Below are 19547 nucleotides of genomic sequence, written 5' to 3' on the forward strand. Positions count from 1 at the left end.
ATTGCATAATATAGTTCTGAATTCCTTGCAGATAGGAAAAAGCGTGGATGGTCATGAATGGAATACATTTAATCATATATAATCATGGTAGTAACATGTTACTATCCTGTATGAATACATGTAGCAACATGTACAAATGTTTCTTCATTCTCACCAAGAACCTCTTACCTAACTCAGGTGGTAATATAGAATTAATTTTTTTTTCCCGATGGCTTTTATTACATTATCATAGCCCACTATAGTTCACTTTTATATTTGGTTACATAAAGGTCTATGTAACCAAAATTGTTGGATACTGTTGGTTCCCTGTCTCTTATTCCCCAGAATATGTGACTATGCCTATTTTAGGAACCATTACTATCATCATCATCATCATCATCATTATCATTATCCATTTTCCTTCACTGGCATGGTTCTGATGGATTTCTTTGCATCATTCCATGTACAAAGTAGCATGATAAATTGACTGTAAGTAAATACTGCAATCAGTGTGATTGACTTATTCCTTCCTCTAATATGTTGCTGTTGCCTTTGTTAGAATTATTGGCAGAATCGTTACCACAGTGAGCAAAATGCTTAGTGGCATTTTGTCCGTCTTTACATCCTGAGTTTCAAATTCCGCCAAGGTCAATTTTGCCTTTCATCCTTTTGGGCTCAGTAAATTAGGTACCAGTAAACACTGGGGTCAGTGTAATCAACTAGTCCCCTGCTGCCAAATTTCAGGTCTTGTGCCAATCGTTAGTACTCTGGGCAAAATGCTTAGCAGCATTTCATCCAACTTTACATTCTGAGTTCAAATTCTACCACAGTCAACTTTGCCTTTCAGGCCAATAAAATTAGTACCAGTTAAACACTGGAGGTGGTGTAATCGACTTAACCCCTTCCCCCAAATTTCAAGCCTTGTATCAAAATTTGAAATCAATATTTAAGGTGGTGAGCTGGCAGAATTGTTAGCACACCAGGAAAAATGCTTTGTGGCATTTTGTGTCTCTTTATGTTCTGAGTTCAAATGCCTCCAAAATCACCTTTGCCTTTCATACTTTTAAAGTTGATAAAATAAGCACCAGTCGAGTACTGTAGTTGATATAATCAACTTAACCCCTCCCCCAAAATTGCTAACCTTGTGCCAAAATCTGAAACCGTTGTTGTTGTTAAAGCAGTAGATTGGCAGAATTGTTATAAGCACTGGACAAACTTTCTTGCTGTATTTGTTCTGGTTTTTTACATTTTTAGTTCAAATTCTGCATTAGTCAACTTTATGTTTCATTCCTTTACAGTCAATAAAGTGAAATACTAGTCATATACTGGATTAATTGTAATTGACAAACATCCTTTTCCCCAAATTGCCTTATTACCTAAATTAGAAACAATTCTCATTAGTTCAGTAATATTATTGTTACAATATTGCTTCCACTACACAGCTTGCCCTAGGAATATGCCATATTTTGCATTGTTTTTCTTTCTCTTTTTTTTCTTTATATATTATGATTACAATAGTTTAATTATGGAAGAAGGAAAAGAAAAGGGAAAATAAAGCTTCTAACAATGCCAAAAGTTTTACAAAATCCTTTATATTTAAGACACAAAAGTCCAGCCTCAGAAGGAAACAGTCTGGGAAATGTCCAGTTATATCTGGTGTGACTGGACATTTCCTAGACTGTTTCTTTCTGAGGATGGGCCTTTACACTTTTCCTTCTTCTACAATGCTTGAAGCAAACTACAACATTCTTATTAATTTAATTATATTTTATTGTAATTTTCTAGGTCTGTTATATTTTACAACTCATTGGCACATAAGCGAGAGACTGTAGTCAGTGTCTATGTCGACTCCCCATTTGTTATTGTCAGAGATCCTAGGGGAAAGATCATTCCTTCACAGATTGACTTGTTCTGGACTGACCGGGATTCTGTCTCCACAGACGTCTACAAGGTGTCATTTGTGATGGCCATCCAAGCATTGGGCATTTGCCAATACACAATCGAAAAAACACACAAACTGTCCACAAAAAAAGCTGTGCCATCGGAGATAACATTTTACAACTCAAACATGAACATGGAACATTCCAGTTCAGTGTTCACAATAAAGAAGTCCCCATCAAAGCCCTTCAGTCTTGAGAACTATTACATGAAGGCTGGCTTCAGCCAGGCAACAGGGCTGTTACAAAACATCACATTTAAAGCAGAGGGTATTACACACCCAGTCAGCATCAAATTTGTAACATATGGCACTCGAAAATCTTCTGAAAAGAGTGGTGCTTATCTATTCCTGCCAGATGGTGAAGGTCGGGAAGTAACAATTGTCGACCCATTCATTCGTGTCATTCAAGGCACTGTTGTATCTGAAGTGAGTGTCTTTGTGGAAAATGTAGAGCATGTTGTGAGGTTATATAATTCACCAGGTGCAGATAGTTTGTCACTGGACATCTACAATATAGTGGACATTAGAGACAAACTGAACTTTGAGATAGCCATGAGGGTGTGTAGTGATATTAAGAGTGAGGACAACTCTTTCCACACTGACCTAAATGGTTTCCAGATGCACCGGCGTAAAACATACAGCAAGTTGCCTTTGCAGGCCAACTACTATCCCATGCCAACTGCTATGTTTGTGGAGAATTCTCAGAAACGATTAAACATCCTATCTGGTCAGTCACTTGGAGCTGCCTATCTGAAGCCTGGTGAGATGGAAGTGATGTTGGACCGTCGCCTCAACCAAGATGATAGCCGAGGTCTGGGCCAGGGTGTGCTTGATAACAAACAGACCCCTAACAAATTCCGGCTTCTTCTTGAAATAAGAAAGATTTCCCCTCTTGTGAGTATATTTAATATTAATTTCTTTCTGTGAATAATTCTGTGTTGAGTTTGAATATTCTGACAAATGAATGAGGGCATGTCACTTCTTTGTACTACATGGCTGACTATACAAGTGAATAGCACTACTCCTACTTTGATTTTCAACACTTCATTGACTATCCTTGACAGGCCACCTGCTTTCCCTCCTTTAATGTTTTTCAATCACTTTGACTGTACAGGTGTCATCTTCTTAACTCATCCTTATGTTGGCTTTATATAGAGAAGGCTTCTGTTCCCCACACATTCTCTATATTCTCTATAGCAGCATTTCCAAGAATTTCTTTTCAGTATGGTAATGGAGAGTGTACCATTGTCACTCCAGATGTACTTTTCCTGAATGATGTCTTGATTCACATACTGATACACTGCTTTGCAATTTAAAACACTTTACCTCTCTTGTCTGAGTACATTGACAAACCTCTTATTTTCTGCTTCTTTCTTTGCTTTGTATACCTGTTGTCTAGCTTCTCATCTAGTTTCTTGATGTTCTTCCCTACTCTCATCTTACCAGTCATATAGCTTTGATGGGTCTGTCTATTGTACCATTCCCCCATCATATCATCATGTTTGGTTGAAACTTTGCTGTAGCAGGCTGTCTTGTATATTTATACTTTTTGTCTTATGTCATTTTTCCTTCTCAACATATTCCTCATCTGAAATCTCTTTGAATCAGTGTTTAATAGAGATCTTTCAGTTTCCACACCTTTCTCCTGATTGTCTCATCTCTGAGTTTGTCTAATTCTTGTTTTTGAAGTTACTAATCATCAAACTATGTTGAATGCTACATTCTTCACTGGTGAAAAACTTAGCTTTCATAATTAGCTGGCCATCCTGTTTCCTAGTGAGTATGCAATTTTTTTGGCATACATGTTTACATGAGCAGCAGATGGTCATGTGACTGACTAGTTTTTTTTCTGGAAGATAACATTGCAAATGTCTTGGTCATTTGTGCTTCAAAATACTAAGCCTTCATTCCTTTTACTGTATCTATAGCTTCCATGTATGCACAAGTAGGTATCTGTGTGTAGCCTAACATATCCATTAAAGTCATCAGCCATGATAATAAGGTTATCAAAATGGTCTGTAATAGAGCCATATACGCACATTATAAGAATATAATGGGTATAAGACAACCGCCCCCCAAATGTTTGTATTATTCATCCTACCACTACTACCATTACCACCACCATCCTCAGTTTTCTGTCCATTTTTTTCTCCCCATTCCTCCAAGCTTTCACCATTTCTTCCCATGTCATCCTTGGTCTCTTCCTTTCACAAATTCCATCACTTGGAGTGCTCACTTGGCATGACTAAAATTTTCCAAAGACATTACTTACCTATGCCAGCACTGTATTCTCTCTTGTGCATTATGTACAATTCTTCTCAACCACAGTAATTTGTGCATAGTATTGCATTTTTTTGTTTGGTTTTTAAGTCTAAATATTAGAGAATATCACAAGAGTATTACAATTGTTAATCTTTTCTGTTTTTTATTCACTTAGGTGCATTGCCATTTTTGGGATTGCATGACTAGGGGAAGTTAAATGATGTGTCACGAAGAGTTTAAGATCTCTATATTACATTCTTCTATATTGATGTTAATATATTAAGTGTTTGGCACAGCTTACGTGGTCTAATTAGTAGTCAAGTAGAGCTTTTGAAAGTATAGCAACTTGTTAAATCAGATTCCTTTTTAATTATTGTTAAAATTTTTCTTTGAAATTATAAAGCTCTAACAAACTATATCACATACATTATATTTCAACTATCTCCCCCAAATATATTTTTTGCAGCTTGAAATGAAGAACCAAGTAAAACCTCTCTCGTTGCTGGCCCATCTCACTTCATTGCACCTCATCCACCCACTATATGTGTCACCAAGGAATCCCGACAGTAGTAATATTGATCTTGAGCTGTTACCTTCCTTCTCTTCTACCCTTGATGGCAGTAGCAGTGGTCTGACATGTGATGTGCATTTGTTGAACCTACGCACATTGCAGAACAAGGATGATGACCCCAGCCTAAAATTTGTGCCACAGAACAGTGCTGCACTCATCTTGCACCGCTTCTCATTTGACTGTGATTTCCCCAACCTGGGACTCAGTTGCACAATTGGAAATGGAAAGGTAAGAATCTTATAGTTACCTTTTGCGACACCTGCCACTATCACTACCACCATCGCCCTACTAACCCTGTTACTATAACAACACAGAGACAACGGAGCCTCTGTATCGTTACTTGATCTGTTAGAAATATCAGTTAGCTCTCCCTCAAATCCAGTCTTTGCATCAAGAGTTACTTGATGGGGAAAAAGGAAGAGAACACACACTCATGTGCTCACAGACACACACACACATGTCTACTGCCCTACCCTCTCTGAAAGTAAAAAAATTAATTATTTTGGTAATTTTCACTTGCATATCCCTCATCGTTTTTAATGAATGATTTTTTTTCTTGCTTTTTTTTGTGTTTTTATAAAACTGTCTTTAATTAAATGAAATTATCTAATTAGTTAATTTGTTTCTTTTTCTTTTTTGTCACTAGGTGGACTTGAACTCTTTATTCAAAGATATAAAACTGAAGGACATTCGCAGCACATCTCTGTCTTTACTGTATGAAAGTAACTCCTCTCTCTCTCAGTCTCACCTCTTCATCAAACCAAATGACATAAGTGCCTTCAAGATCACACCATATTAAGCTGATCAATCGATTCACTGCACTGACACTCTGATTCTCTGGCCAAATGAATTGATCCACTTCCTGAATGGAATCAACAACAGAACTGTTATTCTGGAACGACTATGTGATTGCTCATCTTGCTAGAAATAACAGTGAAATTCCCTGTTTCTCCTGTAAATATTACACTGTACCATCCATATACTAAAAGATAAAAACAATATGCCTAGAATTTTAAAAAATGGGATGGTCATGACTGGAATACCTTTGAATAGGTTGGACCTTAGGGTTTAAACAATAACTAGAATGACTGACTGTCTGTCTGACCAACTGACCATCATTGTTGAAGTAGTTTAAGTGATGGTGGCAGTAGTGGTAGAGGTTTAGACTGCTACTGGCTCTGCAACCACCACCACCATGACCACAACCACTGCTGTCACTGTCCATACCTCCCAGTGTCACCACCGGTCTTAACTAGTGATGAGGGAGCCTCTATGTGATCACCCGACATGTTAGAAATAGCAGCAAAAAAATGAAAGACAAATTGGATAATGCAGTCCACAGTACATTGTGCCTAGAAAATAAATAAATGGGATGGTTATAGCCGGAAACTAATAAATGGGATGCCTATAACCTTTAATCATGAATGGATATGCTCAATCAAAGCTGACATTGGGCTAAAACTATTACAGCAGCAACAACTAAAACTACTACTGTCATTGTTGATAACCATGGTGGTGGTGGTGGTGGTGGTTGGGAAGGTGAGAATAATGTTGGTGTTGATTGTGATGGCATTGGTGACAATAACCATGGTGACATTTATGATGGTAACTGATGATAACAGCATTAAGGATAATAGATAGTAAGGATGGTAATGATGGGTGATGATACAGTATTAATGGTGATTGATAATGGGGTGGGGGATGATGGTGATAGAGTATTAAGGATGATGGATGGTAGTGATGATGATGTTTATGATGATAACTGTTGATGGTACATTACTGTGGTGGAAATGATGAAAGATGTACAACTATGCTTGCTCATACAGGTGATGGTGTTAGTGATGATGAGGATAAAGGACTACTGATGTTAACAATGATGGTGATAATGATGACTGGCTGTGGTGGTGGTGGTGGTGGAGCATAAAGTAACCTGTTACTCCCTCCCTTTTTCCATGCATTTGTTTCCTTCTTGCTCCACACCTCATCACCATCCATCCATTCAATCACCCAACCACATAGAAATTGAGAACACTTTACCTGTCCCTTTCAGTTGGTGCCACTGTCACCACCATTACCACCACCACCACCTTTCAACACTATATAAGTCAACGGGGAGTGGGAGGGGGACATACTTCCCTATGCTACATTTTGGCTTGCTAGAAATAGAAGCCAAATTGCCCTTGAATCACAACTTGTCTTAAAAAAAAGTGACCACCACCACTATGAGACAAAATAATTTATGTCTTTAGATATTACGCTCTAGCTTGCTTGAAATAGCAGCCAAATTTCCCTTAAATCACAATCCTAGTTTTTAAAAAGAGACTTCCACTTTGACCATCATAGCCTGCCACTACACTAAATAAGTCATATTTGACCTAGATTTAAAAAACAAAATAAACAATAAATTGTGTTACTATGTTATTTATTGCTGCTGCTGTTGAGTGTGTGATGATTGTGAAGGTGATGTCAAAGTTTGAGATTCTGTGGTGGTGGTCGTGGTGGTAGCTAAAAGAGAATTTTCTTTCATTGTTACAAATGTTTACTTGTTTTTTTTTAAACCATTTATTTGAATTTGAATATTTTTGTGTGTCTGTATCTGTGCATGTAATCATAGGTGCATATGATGCAACATGTTTTATACTGGTAGTATTTAATGTAGTTCTATGTGATTGGTAACAAAATAAAAAAATTAAAAAATTTCTTGTGTATGAACGTGTGTGTGCATGTGTATAATATATAAATATGTATGTATGTGTGTATATGTATGGATCAATGTATATATGTTCATGTATATCTATATATATTATGTAAATAGATATATTTGTATATATGTATTTACCTGTATGGGTATCTATTTGTTTATATATGTACACACATGTATATATGTGTGTGTGTGTACACTCACACAAGTACATATATTTGTATACACATATACATAGATATAACTACACACACACAAACATATATATATTTGTTCACAGATTTAATGTTTGGTTTCCCCTCCCCTTTAGCATAGGTTAGACAAAGGCTTATTATTGAAGCGTTATTTTCCACCCTGCTGCTCTTCCTGTCGCTGACTCTTACCTTTTTTCAACTTAGAGATTTTTATTCTGCTTGTCTTTGAAGTACATTATGCTAACAAGGATGATTTGTTGACTGGGAGTTGCCAGCATAATGTCACTGCTTTTGTTTTAGCAGTTGCAAGCAGAAACATCACTGAATGTTAATATTCACACACACACACACACACACACACACACACACACACACAGAGCTTCCATCTATCAATTTCTCTCACAAGGCTATAGTAGAAGATGCTGGCCCAATATGCTGCACAGTGATATTGAATCCAAAAATGTGGTTGCAAATAAAATTTCTTATTCATATAGCCATGCCTGTGCTTCTGTGTGTGTGAGTGCACATACATACACCTGTACATACACACAGATATTATGTATAAAACTATAACAGATGAAGCAATTTACATTTCCTGAAAGACCAAAGCACACACCATTCACTCTAGAATTGAAATGCATGTAATCTATCTATCTATCTATCTATCTATCTATCTATCTATATATATATATATATATATATATATATATATATAAACATATTGAATGACTTCGAATTTCTTAGTATCTAGCTACAAACCAAATGTCAGTCAGTGAAGCCAGGACTACAGCCAATAATGTTTTCTTTGTCTGAAGAACATTTTATGTAGTTATAGTCATGACTCCATTGATTGTTCTAGTGTTGTATTTCACTGAAATCAGCTAATACATGCTCACAGATACACACACGTGCATGCGCCTACTTACCTACACCTATTTTGGCTTAATTTGGGCAGAGGGAATGACAGGTGCTCTATGATGTAATCATTAACAGAGTCATCTTGAACTGACCTCTTAGACTGTAAATATCTTACATTATTTATGTGTGTGTGTGTGTGTGTGTGTATGTATAAATATATATATATGTATATATTCATATATGCATTTTTTAAATCATCTGTATTAAATTTTCAAATATTTCTTTTTCATAAAGATTTTGTTGTTTCTTTTTTCTTGTTGAGAAGAGAAAAATAATTCCAGATATTGTATACTGTTCCATTTGTAATTCCATACATTCATATATTTGTCTGTCTGTATGTATTGTTACGACCTGGTGGCCATAACCCAAATTTACAGAATCAACAAGGATAGGATGAACCGAAAACAACAACACACCATGAAATTTTTTCTAAAATATTATTAACAGTTATCAGCATGGAGAAAACAGTCTACATACAAAAACAAATATATACACAAACAAAAGACCAATGTCACACAATACATGCAGTCAAAATATTTACAAAGATAACATATAAATACAGTTCAGAAATTCGAACTGAGAATCCTGGCGTTACCAACTTGATTTCACAAACTTGGATCTGTAACTCTAGATTCACAATTTTTGGTTTCACCAAAATTGGCCTCACACAAAACCCAGCCTCACAAATTTGGTTTTTCAAAAAGATGGATTCCAAAAATTTGGATTTCATAAAATCTGGATTTCCATTTTAGTACAAATTTGGTTTTCGGACCTTGGATTTTGAACCTTGGACCCAGATGTGACACAGAAATTATTTTAAATCTGACAAGAGTTCTGGCGAATTTCTTGAAGCTTAAAATAAATCCTTAAATGCCAAACACAAAGCACAATGTGCATAAACAAAACAGACAATCATAGTTTCCAGAATCCAATTTGTCTCACAGAAAAAAACTGGGGGGTACAATTATCTTTGCTTATTAAGGTTTGCCAAGGTCTAGCTAATTTGTTATAGTTTCACAGTTTTGGCTAATAACACCTGGCTTCCCCCATTTTGACAATGGACTTCATCCTGACCTTACAGTGCAGCATGAAAAACTGTTTACCTGTTTAACTTAACATTATAATTTAAAATTTCCTAACATTCCATTCCCCTTAAAAGGGAAAATTTTTATACACAATAAGCAATTTTCAGAAAGATACAATATCATCCAGAAAATGTAGAAGTCAAATTATATACTTGTACATAAAATATGTACATGGTAAGTGCTAACACCTGGATAGTGCATCTGCAAGTAAATTAGCATTTCCTGGAATATGACAAATATTCAAACTAAATTGTTGTAGGTACAAGCTCCACCTCAGAATCCTCTGATTAGTGCCTTTCACCTTATTAATGAAAAGTAAGGGATTGTGATCTGTGTAGACAGTGGTGGGATTTGAAAGTGCTGAACTGCCCACACAAGAGCTAAACACTCTTTCTCAATGGTAGAGTAAATCTTCTGACAAGAATTAAACTTCCTAGAAAAGTATGCCACTGGACAATCTACTCCAGATTGGCATACTTGTAAAAAAACAATGCCAGTACCTACTTCAGACGCTCTCTCAAAATCAGGCACTTTTAAAACTGGGGAATTTTGTAAAACCAACTTAAGTTTCTCAAAAGCTGTTACACACTCTGATGACCACTTCATGGGTTGGGTCTTTTTCAACAAATTTGTCAACGGTTCCACAATAGTAGAAAAATTTTGCACGAACTTACAGTAAAAATTCCCAAAAATCGTTTGATCTGATGTTTTGTCGTGGATCACGGAAAATCTGATATGGCTTCTTCAGTACGACTTTACCCTGTCCTACTGTATACCCTAGATAAGTAATCTGGGCTTTACCAAACTCGCATTTTGGCAATTTGACAGTTAACCCAGCAGCCTTCAATCTAGCGAAAATTTCTCTCAAATTTCTACAGTGACTTTCCCAATCTATGTCATATAGGCATGTCATCAAGATAACATGCGCAATTGCTCGTTCCTTCTGTTACTAAGGACATGAGTCTCTGGAAAGTCACGGGGGCATTCTGTAACCCGAAGGGCATGACTCTGAACTGAAATAGGCCAAACGGTGTGATGAAAGCCATGAGAGATTTAGTACACTCGGTTAAAGAAATTTGATAATAGCCTTTTCTCAAATCTAATTTGGTTAAATAGACTGAGTTGCTAACTCTATCCACTAAATCATCAATCTGCGGAACTTTGTCATATGTACAAGACAACACGGCAACTAACACTAGCCTCACTATTCATAGCCTTGGTATGGGACCCAGTCACTGCACATTCAGGAAATATTACAGGATGCAACGTCTCTAACGTTTCTGTCTTGTGATCAGTCTCAGGTTTAGACTACATAAACTTTATCACCTACAATATCATTGCCTAGCAAAAGATCCACACCATCAATAGGTAAAGTAGTAACTAATCCAACAGTAACTGGATCTACTACATATTTACAATCTAAGTGAACTTGACACAAAGGAATGGAATCATATCCTGCAGTAACACCTTTAATTAATACTTCCTTTCCTAAAGATGTCAGCATGCTGATAGGTATAGCATCATGCTTCAAGAGAGTTTGTTCTGCACCAGTATCTCTAAAATGTGCAACAGACTTAGGAGTAGACAAACTGTCAGAAGTAACATCAATACTAGAATTATCTGCAACTGAAGTCATAACTTAATCTGCATCAGTAGCATCAGAAACACCCAAATCTGGGTCCAACTTAATCTTATACAAAACCCCTGTGTCCGAAAAACACTTGAAACCTGATGACACACCTACCTCTACAGAACCTACAACATTTGACAAATCACAACACTTAAAAGCTGCTTCAGAAACAGCTCGATCCCTGGACTGACCTGCTTGAGCTGCCTCCTTAGCCTTTAACTTTCTACAATCAGCAATTGGCAGGATTTAGAAAAGGTACTATACTGATCCTTCTGCTGCTTCTGATCTACTTCTGTTTTCTGACTTGATAAACTGTTTTTCATTGTCATTCTTTAGTTGACGCTTGCTGTGAATCAATGCATACTCATCGGCAAGTTTTGCTGCTTCAGCCAAAGTATTAACCTGCCTTTCAGCTACGAAAATTCTAACATCATAGGGAGACTTATTCAGGAACATCAACGTCAACTCTTCCAACTGACCAAAAGTATCAACTTTTTTAGACCTAAGCCACTTACCCCACATGGCTTTTTTTTTTCCCCTAGCAAATTCTATGTAAGAGTCAGAGGAATTTTCCCAAGCTTTTCTATACTGTTGCCAGTACACTTCAGCTACTTGTTCATGACAATCTAATATCTTCTGTTTCTCTAAGTCATACTCTTTGCAATCAGCTACACTCATAGCAGAATAGACCTCTAAACTTTTCCCAGTAAGTTGAGTTTGGGGTAGTATTGATCACTTAGTTTTAAGCCATTTCAATAACTCAGCTGTTTTCTCAAAAGCTAAGAAATAATTATCCAAATCACTATCTAGGAACAAATTTACTAGCGCTAGCAATGTTAAAGCGTTTAGATGGAGTAGCAACATCAATTTGATTTGCTTTTAATTTTAGTTCTAACACTTGAAGTTCATGTGCCTGCTTCTCTCTACTGGCGGCATGTTTTTCTTGTTCTAAACTAACGTGCAGTCTTAACTTTTCAAGTTCATAAGCCATCATTCTTTCACTAGATGATAATTGAGGGGTGGCTGAATTAAAGCTTGTCTCACCACAGATGGCAGACATTTTACTCTCAACAATTAGGGCCTGTTTCACATGCGAAAAAATTACATTTTTAAGATTACTTGCAGATACCAATAAACCAAGTTTAGCACTCACCTCTCGAAGCACATCTTTCTTTAACTGCTGCAGTTCCCTCAAAGTGATGGTCTCTTTCTGCAGTAAGGCTTCTGCCATGGTGCACTCCATGACTACTGTGGCTTAAATAATATCACAATGGTGATATTTGACAAAAGGCTCTTTAACAATTTACAAAAATTTTTTTCCTTTTTTTTTAGAAGAAAAAAATTGGTGTGTAAAATTGTTTGAATTTTGGAGGAGCCCCCAATTTGTTACAACCTGGTGGCCATTACCTGAATTTACAGAATCAACAAGGATAGGATGAACCCAAGACATCACACCATGAAATTTTTTGTAAATTTTAGCAGCCAGCTAAAACCAGTGACATCACCATCACCTCCTCAGGATAGCACATTGCTATTCCCTATCTGTTCAATCAGAATTACAGTAAATATCAGTAACATATAGTGGGGCAAATGTTATCATTCAGTGAAGTGAACAAACATATTTATTGATTACTGTAAAGTAATAGTGTATAACTATACGTTTTGCTCCATTTTATGTTACTAATATTCACTTAAAAAATTTTTAGAATATAAATTCTCTTATAGAATGGAGTCACAGAAAAGGGAAATTTGCACTATCAGCTACAAATTGCAAGTGATAGCATATGCCAAGCAACACAGCGACAGAGTGGCTGCTAGACATTTTGGACCTCTTCCAACAGAGAAAATGGTACAGATGTGGAGAAAACAGGATGATGAACTACAGCAGGCTGAAAAATGGAAGCATAACCTGCAAAAAGCAAATGCACAATGGCCTGAACTTGAAAATGAGTTGAAAACCTGGGTTGCAGATAACCGCACCAATGATATAGTTGTGTCAACTAAAGCCATAATTTTTCAAGCTAAAGTTATGGCAGCTGCAACAGGTCATTATTATTTCAGCTGAGCAAGTTGGTGTTTTCCTTTCATGAAAAGAAACAGATTGGCTATGCATGCAAAAACAAGAATAGGGCAGAAAATGCCAGAAGAATATGAAAACAAGATACTGGAATTTCACCGATTTGTGATATGTACAAGACAACACAGCAACTATGAACTCTGTCATATTACAAAAGGTGCCACTGATATTTGATGTTCCCTTAAACAAGACTGTAGATGCAAAACAGTTACTATTAAAACAACAGGACATGAAAAAACACACTACACCATAGTATTGACTTGTGCAGATGGCACGAAACTACCACCACTTGTAATATTTAAAAGAAAAGCACTTCCAAAGGACCATTTTCCATCAGGAGTTGTTATTCACGTCCACACTAAGGGATGGATGAAAATGGCATAAAGTTATGGTCAAGGTCTCCTGGTGCTTTATGCAAAATACCATCCCTTCTTGTCTGGGACCAATTTCATGCACATGTAGCGGCACAAACAGTCAGCGCCATATTGGATGAGATATCACGGCAGCCATTGCCATCTCCGAGACTGGAGCGAGACCTCGCCTGCTTCCATTTGCCATGCGCGAGCTCATAGCGAGGCTCGCGATGGCAAATTATATAAAGGAAGAAACCACGAGGTTCAAGCTCTTTCCCGCTGCAGCCGCTTGCAGAACACACTTCACTGGCTGGGCCTCTAGGCTAATCCACTTGTCGCCTCTCCTGTGGCAATGGGCCCGCGTAATGGAGAACAACGAATTCATACCACATGAGATAGCTGCTGAGAGCAATGTACCACACCTTTGAATATATTGTAAATAAAACTACCTTTTGCCTATTACTTCTTTACTCAACTGCTGGAGCCTGCAGCAACACGAAGAATAAGAAAATAATGGGAGAAAGGCGATATTCAACTGATATCGAGAACCTTACCTCATTATAAATGGTGACTCCGACGAGTGAAGGAACTCCGGCAATGAGTTTACCCAATCTTCCATCTTTCACTGGTGACGTCACGCTTTGGTTCGCACAGTTGGAGACGTATTTTGCGGCACATGCTGTGCCTTCCCAGTGGCAGCTAAATCTTCTCCTATGTAGCATTCTTGTGCCACTTGCTACTTCCATCAGGGATCTCATCACAGATCCTCGCCCAGATGCGACGTACAAGGTGGTAAAATCTGAGGTTCTCCGACGGAACACTAAATCCGCGGAGTCTAAGTTGAAACAACTAATGCAGGATGAGCTAGGAGACAGGTCGCCGTCTCAGTTTTTACGACATCACGAGCTCAGCGACATGACCGAGGACAACTCGCTCTTACAGAAGCTTTTCTTCTCCGGGCTACCTCCCAATGTGCAAACCATTTTAGGCACAGCGGTTGATACCAACACCGTGGATCAACTGGCTACCATGGCTGATAAAATTTTAGAGTTTGCTATCCAGCCAGCACCTCGCCATGTCTGCTCTTGCTCAGAGGTCTCTTCTGCTACATCTTCCTCATCACATGATGAGATTGTAGAGAAACTTAACCTTAACTCTGCATGGACGCGCTTTGGTGAGGGCGCTCCAACTCTTCGTGCCGTCGCAGTCAGATCCGGTCTTGTTCATGCTCGACCGATTCTTTTTCCTCTAGCTCCGGTCTTTGTTGGTACCACTCCAGGTATCAGCACAAGGCCCGCAAATGCATTCAGCCTTGTTCTTTCCAATCATCGGAAAACGCCCAGCGGAGGGTTTGAGCACATCAAACACTTCCGACCAATTATCCTAACATCATGCATTTTTGTAAAGGATCGTGTGTCTGGAAAAGCGTTTTATGGTCGACACAGGTTCTAGTTGCTCTATTTGGCCTTTGAGTCTCGCTACAGACAAGCCAAAGCGTTCAGAGATCACCTTGCACGCGGTCAACTGGTCTCCCATTGCAACTTACAGTCAAGTTTCCTTACATATTGACATTAATCTTCGTCGGGATTTTAGGTGAATTTTTGTCATAGCTAATCTCCCACATCCTATTCTGGGTGCAGACTTTTTGAACAATTTTAACCTATTGGTAGATGTCAGGCGACAGAGACTCGTCAACGGTTCTACGTCTTTGTCTACACCTGCAAAGGTCACTACCAATGCTGTTCTCAGTCCTTCATTTTTTGTTGCCACTGCTGGTGGATTGGCGATTCCAAACGGCAAAACCTACTCACTTGACCCTCCACTATATTACCACCACTGGGCCACCTGTCTTTTCATGCCCGCGGCGACTTGCTCCTGACCGTCTTAAGAAGGCTAGGTCCGAGTTTGAGCACATACTCCAGCTTGGCCTTATTCGTCCCTCCACCAGCCCCTGGGCATCTCCCCTTTATTTGGCACGAAAAGGGGATTCTGATTTTCGTCCGCTGGGGGATTACAGACGTTTGAATGCGGTCACTGTTCCCGATCGCTACCCTATAAGAAATCTCCAGGATTTTTCCTCTAATTTGCATGGTTGTACTATTATTTTCTAAGGTCGACCTCAGTCGTGCCTATCATCGAATACCAGTCAATCCTGAGGATGTACCAAAAACTGCCATCACTACTACTTTTAGCAGCTTTGAGTTCCTTTTTATGAGCTTCGGTTTGCAGAACGCCACAAGCACGTTCCAACGCTTTATCGATGAAGTTGTCCGTGGACTTGATTTTGTGTTCGCTTACATTGCAAGCGACGCGTGTGAGAATTACCTCCAACACTTAAATTAACTCTTTCAGCATCTTCATGCCTACAATGTGTGAATCAACCCGGATAAGTGTGTTTTCGGGCAGTCCTCTCTGGAATTTCTGGTGCATTATATTGACTCAAATGGTATCAGACTTCTCTTTTCCAAAGTCGATGCAATGCAGCGCATTGCTTCCCCTACTTCATTACACCAGCTTCGCCATTATTTGGGAGTCGTCAACTTCTACAGGCACTTCATTCGTGATTGTGCAGACAACTTACTTCCCTTGACTCAGCTATTGAAAGGAAATACAAAAAAGAATTCTCCCATTACTTTATCTGCTGAGGCGTTATCTTCGTTTGAGTCAATCAAGAAGGAAATAGCTTCTGTTCCTTTGCTTGCACATCCGGTTCCCGATGCTCTTCTCTCTTTAACCATTGATGCATCGGATTCTGTGGTTGGTGCTGTTTTGCAGCACACTGTAGACAATCAGACTAAACCTTTGGCGTTTTTATCTTGTCAATTAAAGCCAGCTGAACGTCGTGGCAGTACTTTTGATCGAGAGCTCTTGGCGATCTACCTGTCAGTTTGTCACTTTCAACATCAGCTCGAGGGCCGAGATTTTGTGATTTATACTGATCACAAGCCTCGTGCTTTTCGTCACCTGCACTACATTTCCCAGTTCACGACTGACATTCGGCACATACCTGGAACAGAGAACGTGCCTGCTGACGCACTCTCTCGTCTCCCTGTATGTCCTCTTTCAGCTCCTGCTGCAATCGATTTAACTGCCATTGCGCAGGATCAGCCAGCTCTGGACACTTTGGATTTAACTTCTACTATGTTGCAAGTTTGGCAATCTTCCACTTCCGTCTGCTGAAGGCACCATTCTTTGTGACATAGCTACTGGTTCTCCCAGGCCGTTTGTACCTGAGAACCACCAGCGCTCTGTGTTTGATGCCTTGCATTCACTGTCACATCCTGGTATTGCTGCTTTGGTGAAGCTTATTATGGCTCGGTTTGTCTGGCCTAATATGTGTTGGATGATCACCAATTAAGCACGCTCTTGTGTAAAATGCCAGCGTTCTAAAGTCCACAGGCATATTCGCGCTCCTCTTGGACAATTTTCTCCTCCAGCGACTCGTTTTCACCATGTCCACATTGATCTGGTTGGACCATGGCCTGTCCGTCGCGGTTTCTCTTACATATTGACATGTGTTGATTGAATCTCTCGTTGGTCAGAAGCCATTCCAATAGTGGACATTTCCACTGAGTCAGTTGCTCGAGCTTTTGTTTCTAACTGGATTGCACGCTTTGGTGTCCCAACTAAAATAACCACTGATCACGGGCTTCCCTATTTTGTGAATTGTCACGAATCCTAAGCATTCATCACATTTGTATGACCAGCTACCACCCAACCTCCAATGGGATGGTCAAACCTTTTCGCAGGCAATTGAAGGCCGTTCTACGCACCACTTCTGATCCGCAGTCTAGGACAGAATTCCTGCCTGTTGTTCTTCTTGGTTGTTGCACTGCTATTAAAGCAGACTTAGGTTTCTCCTCTGCAGAACTCCTTTACATAACACCCGGCACTCCCTGGTACAATGTTAGCACCCGATAGCTCAGCGCCTCCTGATCCAATGTTGTATGTCACCAGACTTTGCTTGTATTTCTCAAGTCTTCCGCCCTTGCATCCGCGTAACCAGTCTATTTCCTCTCACGTCCCACTGGATATTGAGAAATGGACTCATGTTTTTGTTTGGGATGATTCTGTCAGAGGACCTCTCGTTTCTCCTTATTAGGGATCATTTTGTGTGCTATCACGCATGCCCAAAACTTTTAGTCTCGACATCAATGGTCGGGCAGAGACAGTGTTGGTCAACAGACTTAAAAGGGCATATTTTGAAGTTTCGACGCCCTTCGATGACACTCCGGCCACGCCCACTTTTATACTTTACAAGCACCCTCACATGCACCTTTGACCATGCCATCACCTAGATGATGATTTCAGATTTTGACACAAGCCAGCAATTTCTTGGGAGGGAGATTGTCTATTTCATCAATCCTAGTGCTTGACTGATACTCAATATATCATCCACCAAAAAGTTGAAAGGCAATTTGCCTGGTGTGCTTACAATTCTGCCAGATTGGTACCTTAATAATAACAATAACAATAATACTAATAATAATAATGATTTCTTTAGTACTATTGATAATGACTATGGTTTTCGATTTTGGCACAAGGCCAGCAAGTTCTAAGGGGGAGGTAAATCAATTAAATCAACCCAAATGCTCAACTGGTGTATGTGTATATAAATAATATATATATATAGATAGATATATATAGATATAGATAGATAGATAGAGAGATAGATATTGATATTTAGCAGAACCAACAGAGTGACTCAAGGTCTGAGAGTTTCATGCGATGGTACTAAATGCCAACGCATGAAACTCAGACCTTCAGTCACACTGTTGCTTCTGCTAAACATCAATAAAAAATATACATATATGAGCTCTATTTTCCTGTTTGCGCCAACATAACTATATGCGTGTGTGTATGTATACATACATATGTACACATATATACGTAGTCTGATCAATAAGTACCCAAACTCTTGCCATAGTAATGAAACTAAAACACGTAGAGTGAAGCCACTTAGAGATTGACCTTGAACTCTCCTCTGCATACACACTAAGTTTTAACATTCTAGCAGGCTTCCACTGTTTACAGCAGTACTTGGAAGGGAGGTATGTTGCACGTAATCATCACATTGAGCATAAATTTTGCCAAAAGCTTGGCAATACTTGCTCAGATGTCTACACAAAGTTTTCAAAAAGTTTTCATCATTCTCAACACAATCAAGATCTTGTGCAATTGAAACTCATATATTTTTGGTCAGCTGAAAGAAGTTTTGACACAAACTTAGCAGACACACATCTTTGGGTATCTTTAGTAATAATGGATTGATCTGAACCATAATTAATCTGCACATAGTCTGATAACTCATGGATGGAGATTTAGCGATTTCCCCTCACATCTGCAATGTTTTACTCAGTTCTACTGCTTGCAAGTCTCTCAGAACCTGCATCCCAGGACAGCCATCTTGGAAACATCTGAAACATTTGTACACTTGTGTGTGGCTCATACACTCCCCTCCTTACACTTTCTGCAATTTTGCGTTGGCTTCTGAGCAGGTATCACCATGACAACTTTTTCTGTCATGGTCGATGCAGTGATCACACGCTACACACCTTCCTTCCATGCACTACAGTAAACAGCAAAAGTGAGCTAGCACATTAAAACTTACTGCACATGCACAACAGAGGTCAAGGTCACTCTTTGCCAAGTGGCTTTACACATGCGTGTTTCAGCTTCATTACTATGGCAACAGTCCAGATACTTATTGATCAGACACCTGATATATTTAAAAAAACTTTAATGACATAATGTAACAGGTATGTACTATAAGTTCTCAGGTTGGTTTGCTACTAAAACTCTTGCTTGAACAGCAGCTGAAACAAAGGTGTTGTTGAA

General features: G+C 38.8%; 1 protein-coding gene across 3 annotated transcripts in view; it reads left to right on the forward strand.

Moving 5' to 3' along the window:
• LOC106875688 (alpha-mannosidase 2x) overlaps nt 1-7047 on the forward strand; it is a 140155-nt gene extending 133108 nt beyond the window's left edge. For 2 of the 3 annotated variants that reach the window (XM_089343941.1, XM_089343942.1), the window contains 3 exons: nt 1765-2812; nt 4647-4979; nt 5398-7047. In XM_089343941.1, coding sequence (XP_089200067.1) covers nt 1765-2812; nt 4647-4979; nt 5398-5550 — 1534 coding nt within the window. In that variant the 3' untranslated portion in view covers nt 5551-7047. The remainder of the gene's footprint in view (nt 1-1764; nt 2813-4646; nt 4980-5397) is intronic. The other variant, XM_089343943.1, reaches the window with a different exon arrangement.
• Nucleotides 7048-19547: the final 12500 nt, after the last annotated feature.

Source organism: Octopus bimaculoides, chromosome 28, assembly GCF_046866305.1.
Source record: "Octopus bimaculoides isolate indiv1 chromosome 28, ASM4686630v1, whole genome shotgun sequence".
Taxonomy (NCBI): Eukaryota; Metazoa; Mollusca; class Cephalopoda; order Octopoda; family Octopodidae; genus Octopus; species Octopus bimaculoides.